Below are 11,249 nucleotides of genomic sequence, written 5' to 3'. Positions count from 1 at the left end.
AAAAGGATTTGGAGTCTCTGTACACAGAGAGCTGTTACCCTTCCCTTTATAGTTATGACAGTAGCCTATGCAGTTTATTCCATTTTCCTACTGTTCTTACAGTTAGGAAGTTTTTCCTGAAGCTTTAATCTAAATCTGCTATGCTGTAATTTGAACCTATTGCCTCTGGTCCTGCCTTCTCTGGCAAGAGAGAACAACTTTTTCTCCATCTCTTTAATGGCAGCCTTTCAAGTATTTGAAAACCGCTAGCATGTCCCACCCTTAATCACCCTTTTTTCCAAACTAAACATATCCAGTTCCTTCCGCCTTTGCTCATATGGCTAGTATTCCATCCCTTTGATCATCTTTGGATCCTTTCCAATTTCTGTACATCCTTTCTATATATTGGTGACCAAAATTGGACACAGTAGAGCAGTATTATCTCCTCCCGTGACTTGCATGCTATGCTTCTGTTAATGCAACCTAAAATTGCATTTGCTTTTTTTTTCCCAACAGCATCGCATTGTTGACTCATGGTGAGATTTGGTTTTTCTTCCTTAAGTGTAGCACTTTACTTTTGTCTTTGTTGAATTTCATTTTCTTGTCTATAGCCCAGTTCTCCAATTTATCAAAATCCCTTTGAATTTTAGCTCTATCCTCCAAAGTGTTGGCAACCCTCTCTAGCTTTGTGTCACCTGCAAATATGGTCAGTATGCTCTCTATTTCTACATCCAGGTCATTAATAAAGATGTTAAATAACACCAGACTCAGAACAGATCCCTGTGGAACCCCACTTGAGACCTCTTTCCAGTTGAGCATCATTCCATTAATAGTTACTCTTTGTTTGCAGTTGTTTAACCAATTATGTATCCATAATGTATGGTAGCTCTGCCGAGCCTGTATTTCTCCAGTTTACTTATCAGAATGTCATGTGGGACTGCATCAAAAGCCTTGCTAAACTCCAGATATATTATATCCACCACAATCCCCCTGTCTTCTATCTTGTCAAAGAAGGAAATCAGGTTGGTCTGGCATGATTTGTTCTTAGTAAATCCATGCTGGCTGGTAGTGATCACCCCTTCATCCTCCAGGTATTTGCAAATTCCTGGCTCCTTAAATGTCACCTCTCTGTGATAGAGACCCACATCTCTCTCCCTCCTGCCTGGGATTTTTCCAGGTGGTACAGTTCCCCATCTATAGTGCGATATTCACATCAAGGCAATCTGCCTAAACAGGCCAGCATCTGTGCTGTGCTTTCTCTTTGAAGGCTATGAAGAACATAATGCCCCACAGTTATAAGTGACCACACAGCTCTTTATAAGCAAGCACATTTATTCTTAAGTTGAAAGCATTACAGAGAAGACATTAAAGAACAATAGAAGAACCTACACACATGCTAAAAACTTTGCCATAGGCCACTCCAGCTCCAACTTCTGACTCTGGTGGTACATGGCAGTCCTTGAAAACCCACAATTGGTTTTTACCCATGGAATGACAAGGTGAACTAGGCCCAGAGGCCCCTTGCTGGAGGAGGCCTCAGGGTCCTGCTACACTTGTCCCAGGAAAGAAGCAGTGGAGCGGTCCTCCAAGCAGGCTAGAGTGGCTGCAGGGGAAGCAGCCAATCAGAGAGGCTGTAGGGAGCAGCAGATCAGGGCCCAGGAGGGCCCTATAAAAAGGAACAGTAGAGACAGGCAGTTCCTTGCTCGAGCTAGGGAAATGCAGATGGTGCTCCTAGCTGGCCAAGGTGAACTGCAGGACGATGGACAGCTCAGTGCTAGTAGAGACCAGGAGCGCAAGGAAGAGGTGCTTGCTGGTTGCCGGGCCTGAGCTTAGAAGAGACCTGAGCTAAGGGTAAGGCATTGGTGAAGGCTGGAGCTACGGGGATGTGGTCCAGGGAAATGAAGGCAGTTTTGCTAAAGGGACACAGCAGTGTATGGCTGCTATTCTTAGGGTCTGTGGGCTGGGACCTGGAGTAGTGGGGGTAGGCCTACAATTGGACAGAAGTAAACCCCCAGAAGGGGACTGAACTGTCAGGAGGCCCAGCTGGAGAGCTGAGGCCAGACCAGACTAAGGACAAAACCATTGCCTCCAGGAAGGAAGCCTTGGGGATATGGTCCAATACCAGGGCCAGGAATGGTTTTAAAGACTGTAGACACACCCAACCAGAAGGGGGCACTCATGAGAGGTGGGTGCCATAACTGTCTCAGATTCAGAACCGGAACCACCAGGAGTAGTTCAGTCTTTCCTTTTCTACATCTCGGGCCTTTGATCCTGGCCTCATTCATGTTACAGGAAGTTAGCAGACAATGGATCACTCCTCAGGACATAGCTTCAATGGCTGGGATTTTATGTAGCTGGAGGCACAGAATTTGCATTCATCTCCTGCTAAATACTCTCTAGGTCTCACATCTGCCACATCTCCCCCCAGCAGAGGTTACATGCAGTCCTGGCCCACAATAATACATAAACTATTCATTTAATTCAATGGACTCCAAAGATATTTAAACTTTATTTAGTTAGGTCTCCCAAGGAAATGGCAGGAAATTACCATATCTGTCACCACCTGTGACAGGGTGCTGGGCAGGAACCACTGAGCCAGCCCTCGGTCACGCCAGCTCCAATTAAGGGAGGTAAATTGGAGCTGCCTAGAGAAAGCTGCACCTGATTGGCGAATGGGAAACAGCTGCCAGCCTAATTAGCCTGGGGCTACATACAGGCCCAGAGGAAGGAAGGAAGTGGGGAGCCAGAGAGTGGAAGGAGAGTGGTAGCTCTTCCCTCCTAGTTGCATAAGGTGAGAAGTCCTTATGGCTGAAAACCCAAGCTGTTATGTGGTGAGAAAGTGGTGGGGAGTGCACGGTATAAATAAACTGCACCAGTGATTGCTGAGCCCAAGGGTCTCTGAGTAGTTTATGAACACAGCAGAGGCAGGAGCAAAGGGGGCCCTGCTCCACCATCCTTACTGTATATCATTCTGATCCTTATCTATTTCCTCATTCTGGTACATACTTCTCATTACTTTAAGTTATTTCTGAGGTTCTCTGTCCCATTGCAACTTTCCAACTGTCTCAATACCTGGTGGTTAAACATTGTTTATGCCCTTTTTAGTAGTTTCATCATTTATACATTTTGTGGTTAATACAGTATAAAAATATATCTTCAAAACAGCTTTCAAAATAGGATAAGTAAAATAGGTTAATACTGCACACTGAAATAACATTCTTTGTTAGACATCTTTTATCTTAACTGCAAAGCATCATCTGATTCATAGATTCCAAGGCCAGAAGAGACCATTGTGATCGTCTAGCCTGATTTCTTATATAACATAGGCCATAGAACGTCCCCAAAATAAATCCTAGAGCAGATCTTTTAGAAAAACATCCAATCTTGATTTTAAAATTGTCAGTGATGGAGAATCCACCACTACCTTGGTAAATTGTTCCAATGGTTAATGCTAAAGTTACAATTAACTCTCACCCTTAAAAAACGTATGCCTTATTTCCAATCTGAATTTGTCTAGCTTCAATTTCCAGCCATTGGAGTGTGTTATACCTTCCTCTGTTAGACTGACAAGCCCATTATTAAATAGTGGACCCATTGTCTAGCAGCGGTCGCACCAGTGCCAAATACAGAGGTAAAATAACCCCTCTACTTCTACTCAAGACTCCCCTGTTTATGCACCCAAGAAGCACCTTAGATCTCAGTGCGACATTGTGGCCAAAAGGGCTATGTTCGGTTCATTAGCCACCATGATCCCCCAAATCTAGTTCAGAGTCACTGCTTCCCAGGGTAGTGTCCCTATTCATGTAAGTATGGCCTATATTCTTTTATCCTAGATGTGTACCTTTACATTTAGTTGTATTAAAACACATATTACTTGCTTGGACCCAGCTTACTAAGTGATCCAGATCGCTCTGCATCAGTGATCTGTCCTCTTCATTATTTACCACTCCCCCAGTTTTTGAGTCATCTGCAAACTTTATCAGTGATTTTATGTTTTCTTCGAGGTCATCAATAAAACTTGTAAATAGCATAGGGCCAAAAACCAATCCATGCAGCACACCCCTAGAAACGCACCAATTTGATGATGATTCCCCATTTACAATATATTTTGAGACCTATCAGTTAGCCAGCTTTGAATCCATTTATGTGTGCCATGTTCATTTTTTATATCTTTCTAGTTTTTTAATCAAAATGTCATGTAGTACTAAGTCAGATGCCTTATAGAAGTCTAAATATGTTATATCAACATTAGTACCTTTAGCAACCAAACTTGTAATCTCGTCAAAAAAGATAGCAAGTTTGACAGGATCTATTTTTCATAAGCCCATGTTGATTTGCATTAAATATATTATCCTCCTTTAATTCTTTATTAATTGAGTCCCACATCAGCAGTCCCACTATCTTGCCTGGGATAGGTGTCAGACTGACAGGCCTATTATTATCTGTGTCATCCTGTTTACCCTCTTTAAATATTGGCACAATATTAGCTTTTTTCCAGTCTTCTGAAACTTCCCCAGTGTTCCGAGACTTATTGAAAATCAGCACTAATGATCCAGCATTATCCTCACCCAGCTCTTTCAAACCTCTTGGATGGAATTTATCAGGACCTGCTGATTTTACAATGTCTAACTTTAGTAGCTGTTGTTTAGCATTGCTCCTGGGAAAGCCTTAATATCTTTCTTGGCCCATTAGGTGTTAACAGATGCCCCACCTTCTTTCATAGTAACAGCCTTCTTAAATATGCACACAGCTTAAAACTGTAAACAATAATTACTTTAAACAGCTGTTGTGTCACTTTGTATGCAGATCCTTATTATTATACAAGTATTTGTATAAGGCAGAGAAAAAATAGCATGCACGACATTTGTTTTTGGCTTTTTTGCTGCTTAACCAGACATCTTAAGTGACAAAACAATACAGTGTCACTCAGGATCACCTATCACAATTAGACTCTTAAAGCTCACTTCTGTCCAGCTTTGTGTGAATAGGATGGCTACATCTCCATTGTGCAGCAACTGATTGAGAGTTTCCTTGGTTTTTCTCATGCTATTACCCATCTGTATGACATGAATACCTTTCGCTCTTACAAGAACTTTTAGGCTCAAAGTTAAAGGACTAATATGTTCATCAAGGGTGGGAATATATTATTGTAATTTCTCAGTTAAAACACTAGTTGGTCTGGGTTTCACCTCAGGGCATTGCAACATCTTTGTAGATGATTGTACACTTAATTATGCATCTGGTGGAAAGATAGGTAACCAGCCTGTTACTCATAAGTTTATCATTTCCTTCCAACCCCCGGGATATCTTGAAGGAGCAGAGATGGTCACAGGTATTCTCTGGTGTTGTAAGGGGTGTGGGCTGATCAGGAATGGGAGGTGACCGATTCGTATGCTGACTATGTGTCATGGATTGTTTGATTGTCCACTATAGGAGTTGCATTATACCAGCTGTGGGCAATCTGCAGCCCACAGGCCGCACGCGGCCCATCAGAGTAATCCGCTGGTGGGCTGCGAGGCAGTTTGTTTACATCGACCGTCTGCAGGCATGGCCGCCCGCAGCTCCCAGTGGCTGCGGTTCGCCATTCCCAGCTGCAGGTTGCCAACCACTGCATTATACAGTTTTACATGTGTAATGCTAGTTACTAAAACACAGGCACTCACAATTATGTGAAAAACTTCACTGCTGCTTCCTCCCCCGCCACCGAGCACTTTATTTTAGCAAGAATTTTAGCTAATAACCAATGTATTTTTAACATAACTAAAGGAAAATAATATAAAACTAAAAACAATTTTTGTGGTGCACGCTATTTTGGGGTCATAGCCATTATTATATTATTGTAACATCAATTCAATTTTTTTTGCAAATGTCAGTTATAAATATATGTCCATATATTTCTGCCTCAGTGAATAATTTAATTACAATGTTTTTTTTTTCTATGAATCAAAACTTTTTGTCCAAAGGAAGAAAAAACTATAAGGTCGAAACTTCAATATTAATGTAAAATAATATTAATAAGATCATAGTTTATACAACTTAAGAAAAGGCTATTACATTCTAATATAGCTATGAGTGTATTACAGGCAAATATTGTATTTTACTTGTCTAGTTATTTTGCTAATTGTTAAACCTAGTAAAAAATAAATTTATTTTTAAAGAAGTTTCTGTCTTTTGTCATAAGTTCATTAGCCTTGAGGTAAGGTCTTCCACAGCGGTGGGTAATTGTATACCTCTCTTTGTATGGGCTGTCTTGCTAACTATTTAATTAATAAATCATCTTTGATTGGATTTATCCGAAGTCTGTCATTGTTAAATAAATCTCAGCTCAAGGGAGCATTACTCATTGAACCTATAATCACAATTAAAATTGCTATTGATTTTTGGTTATTGATTATTGACTATGAACAAATGGCGCCTGAACAAGGAACCCAATAGGGGCTATTGATTGGTCTGGCAGGGTGGAATCATGATCTGCCTGCCAGAAGTAGGACTCAACAGTATCAAGGATTGGAGTCTTACTCAGTTGTTCATAGCACCGCAGCACACCCTGTTCACAGGCTTTCAGATCCATTTCTGTATGGATACATACATGCATACCAGAACGGAATTAATAATTGAAACACCGCTTTGGGGTTAATATCAGAACATCGGCAGGCTGGACGCAGACTGTCAAACTACAGGAAGGTCTTCCATAGCCATTGGTAACTGTGTGTGTCATTGCGCATGTGCTGTCTTTGCTAACTATTTGATTAATAAATCCAATCAATGCTGACTTATTTGAGGTCTGTTACTATTAACCAAATCTGAATTTGAGAGCGTGCCATTCATTAAATATATAAACAAAATTAAAATTCCTACCAGTTACTGGCTGCTGATTAACTGGTTATTGATTATTGACAAGTTGATTATCAACATCCCTGAAGCAAAGGAGAGGGAGATCACGGGGAGCACTCCTGCCCTCAGCAGTGGAGGGGAAGCTGCACCCCAACTTTCCTCTGCCCCTCCCACAACCCATTGAGCCCCATGGGCACCTAAGGGGGGAAAGGTCTAATGAGCAGAAGGGAGTGAGAAGAGCATGAGGCAAAGCTACTCCCTTATCTCCCAGCTGGTGTCTGACAACTTTGGCTCCCCTTGGCCAGTGTCAACGGGACAGGAGAATCCAGGCCCTACCTTTGGATTTGAAGGAATTTTTCCAGTGATTTGAATATAATGGGATCAGTAAAGCAGGCAGTCCCTGACCAGTGATGTTACAAGCAGAAGGGCCTGCTTTGCAGGATTGGATCGCCAAAATGTTTCATGCTGGTTTGTATCATGGTGCTAGATCCGGGCAGAACTGATTCAATCATGTACAAGAGCGCACTCCCTTTGTTGTCGGTCCTAACTTGACCTTTTTCCAGGGAACCGATTGAGCAATAAGCATGTGGGTGATGGGGAAAGCTTATTAGAGTACCTGGCTGACAATCTGAACTACGAGGAGTGGTTTGTCTTTACAATAAGAGTACATTTGCATAGCACATTGCTGACTTGTTATTTCTCTTAAAATATGTTATTGCCTTTCGTGTGGTGAGCTTATATTTACTGTTTGTTTGTTTGTTTTTTACAGCCCCAACAGAGACTTCTCCATAAACACTACCAGCCTCTAAAGCTTCTGTCCTGCCAGGTGATATGAAAGTGAACTTTACTTCGTGAAAAGCATAACAAATGGCACTGCCAGAAGGTGACCAGGGAGAATTGAAAGATTAACTGAAATACAACCATTCAGTCAAGATGATGCATTCTGGAAAGTCCTGGTTTGCTGTGGAATTAAAATTTGGTGCATAAAATACAGTGCTAATTTGTTCAAAGTGGTCATTGACAGACCATTAGCTGGAAAATTGTTTCCAGTTTTCATCACTGTGCATAACTTTGAGTTCCCTTTAGGGGACTATCTGTGCCCTTCACTAGAAGTCCTGTTTTAGCATGGCAACTACTGGATTATTTTATTATATATGCAGATGGCATGATGATGTTTTAGGAAAAACTTACAGCAGTTCTCCAACCTCAGTAAAAATGTTCACAATATAACACCCCCAATAGGAATGTAAACGTCTTGTATATGTTAGTTATACAGTCTAATGGTATTCTGTTTAACTATATGTGATCTCCACACAGAAGAGTTAGCACATTCTAGACATGTCAAGAAAGGTCTTTTCTTCATTTCAATACTAAAATATGTTTTAGTATCTACACTGAGACTGTATCTAAAATAGAGCCTATACTTGCATATATTCACAGATTCATGGGAGATTGCATAGATAGATTTGCTCATGGCATGTATGCCACTAGACATATTTTATAGAGACTTACTGAACAGCTGTTATGAAGGTAGCCAGGAGTAGGGGAGGTTGAATGGGCTGTCGGACATTGTGTCTGCTGTCCCCTGTCCTCACCAATAAACCAAGCAGTCCGCATTTCTGTTGTGCCAATGTGAGGTTCCCATTAAATTGTAAAGGAAAAGATCCCTTCTCTGAGATGCATTGTGTCCATGGCTTTGGTCTACATTAAACACAGGAGAAACTGGAGAAATTCTGATTCTTCTGCTAATCACTATTTTTTGGGAGTGGGGTGGTGAATTACAACTTGCAGAGTCCAAACAAAATCTCTTGAAGATTGTAAAGAGTGAGAGGTGGACTAGATGCTTCCACTCTGTACAGCTCCTCATAGAGGACAGACACCTCCATTAACATTTCCTCCTCTTTCTACCCAAAACCCTTTTTTTAGTCTGAACTGGGGTTAAGGTAAATGGTTCTAATAACCCTTTGGGCATTCTGTAGCAGGCTCAAGACTGTTGCATTCAAACTGAGCATTATTTGTTGTTCAGTCTCTAAGTGGCTGACATCACGGGTTGTGTCACAGCTGGCTGTGGTACAGTTTTCATCCATGGGAAATTACGGGAAGTACTTTTGATCCCACCCCTCACATTGGGGCCTATTTGAAACAGACTATTTACAATGAAGTAAATTAAATAGTCAGCAGCATCACAAGGGACCAGCCTGGTGGTTCTTGCAGTTCCTAAATCAAAGATGGCACTTTGGGTAGCCACAAAACATCTTTCTCTCCAGCCTAATGGGCTAACACTTAATCCATCTGCCAAACCTGTAGAGAGCCTTCCATGTTGGAGACTTAGATACCAATAGTGGAGGGAAGATGAATCTTAATGGGATTACAGGAAGACAAGGGGATATTTTTGAGGGAGTTCATGTGGTACACTTTTAGAAGCTATTCTATACACTATTAATGATTGTAAGATCAACCAGTTAGAGCACCAGTGCATCCAAAGTGTATATTTTTGGCGTGGATTTATGTCAGAACTTTTTACCCATCCCTGGTATGTAAACAGTATATATACTTTTTGGACAAATATATATATAAAAAGAATCAGGCTCAGCATGTTGGCTACTGTATAATATCCATTTAGAACACAATTATAATTAGTTATGGCCAAGATTTTCAAAAGTGTCTAGTGATTGTTGGGTGCTTAGCTTGACACCTTAAAGGAGCCTGATTTTCAGAAAATGCTGAAAACCAGGTCTCTTTAAAGTTTCTCAAATTGGGCATCCAGAACTTTCAAGCATCCAGAATCACAAGTCACTCTTGAAAATCATGGCCTTTCATTTAGATTGGTTAGAAAAACTCCAATAAAGGCACAAGAATAATATCATCTAAGTGCGAAGTTGCTAGAGCAATACTTTTGCAATGTGCACTTTTTAGAGTTGCCCATAGAATTGCAAGTTGACTTTTTTTAGAAATTGGTCATGTGCATTGCAGAATTTCATTAACAGTTTTAGCACATTTTATAGGCCTTTCCTATTGTTCTGTTTTAAAATGAATTCTGGGAACTGAGATCAGTCATTTTCCTAGATCACTTATATTACTATTGCTGTTTAAAAAAAAAAAAAAAAAAAAGTTTATCAGTTTGTTTAAAACAAAACAAAAAGAGAAAGAGAGAGATACTTATATGTTAAGGATCCTCTTTTACTATACTCAAGTTTACTACATAGTAATACATTCTAGAATAATTCAAATGATAAAGTTAAGATTGTCACAGATGGTTACTATATGGGTGTGAGAGAAAAAGATGAGTTAGGTAAAATGTTTTTATATCAATGTTAGTTTTAAATGTCTGCTAGTACATGGGCATGAACTTAGATGTCTGAACTAATCCTCTTAAAACAGTTTGTTTTAAATGATTCCCGGGGTTTAGTTAGGAGGATCTGGGAAATACAGTGTTAGAGGCACTGAGAAATGTGAAAATAAGGGCCAAGTCTTGGTCCAACTGAATTCAGTGGAGTTTTTTCAGAGATTTCAGGGGGCCACTGTTTGACACTATGCTTGAAACTTACTTAGGCCTCAATCCTACCAAGACCTATGCATGTGGAAAGACTTCAAGCGTAAGAATTCTCCCACTCACGTGTGTAAGTGTCTGCAGGAGCAGGGCCATAAGGAGCTTACTGTATGTTTGATTTGTATTTAACTAGTCACCACGTTTAATCACTGTTACTCTCTGAAAGTAGGCCATGCTTCCTCAGGGATATTTATGGAATTATTATACATCCACTGAACAATTGTCTGAATCCCAACACATTCCTCTGAAAAGTGTGTAATATAAATAAGGAAGGGGGTTACGTTATTGTGAATGGAGCTGAGTACTGTGTTGTGAGAGAGGCTACGGAACGCTTTCATGTTTTTATGCTGACACCTTATTAATAGCAGACCCCTCCACTTTTCCCTGGGTCCCAAGAATAGATCCATGGAAAGAATGCTCTGTCTACAGTCATAATTAATTTATTGCAAGGGTGCCAAGACTAAGCTAACATGAAAGGGAAGGAATAAATTCATTCCTGCAAAAGGAAGTGAATTTAAATATGCTCATAGCCATTAGTTCTATGTAAAAGCAGAGTAGGAGACTAATGCCATTGTGTTAGAATAGCAGATCTCACTCAGCCGTGTGTGTGTGTGTGTGTGAGAAAGAGAGAGAGAGAGAGAGAGATGGTGGTTAATTTAATAGTGTGGGTGGGTGTGTACTTTGCATTATCACTTAGTATCACCATTAAATTTACCACTGTGACACTGGCAATTGACCTACCACAGACTTGACTACTACCTCTAAAATACGGGTAAACAATAATAGTATCACTATCAGAATACTCCTGTCTCAGCACCCAGTCCTGCAGCCTTGCTCCCATGAATGGTCCAATTGCCTGCTACCCTTATTTAGTAAGTAAAGGCTG

At 40.6% G+C, this 11,249-nt stretch overlaps 1 protein-coding gene across 2 annotated transcripts in view; it reads left to right on the top strand.

The window, feature by feature from the left end:
• The window catches only part of SAMD12 (sterile alpha motif domain containing 12), a 198,856-nt gene extending 188,927 nt beyond the window's left edge, over window positions 1-9,929 (top strand). For both annotated transcript variants that reach the window (XM_024208597.3, XM_024208596.3), the window contains exon 5: window positions 7,583-9,929. In XM_024208597.3, the coding sequence (XP_024064365.2) occupies window positions 7,583-7,605 (23 nt within the window). In that variant the 3' untranslated portion in view covers window positions 7,606-9,929. The remainder of the gene's footprint in view (window positions 1-7,582) is intronic.
• The last annotated feature ends 1,320 nt before the right edge of the window (window positions 9,930-11,249 follow it).

This window comes from Terrapene carolina, unplaced genomic scaffold (assembly GCF_002925995.2).
Source record: "Terrapene carolina triunguis isolate 2854851 unplaced genomic scaffold, T_m_triunguis-2.0 Scaffold58, whole genome shotgun sequence".
NCBI classification, from domain to species: Eukaryota; Metazoa; Chordata; order Testudines; family Emydidae; genus Terrapene; species Terrapene triunguis.
This window is presented reverse-complemented; position numbering and strand designations above follow the sequence as displayed.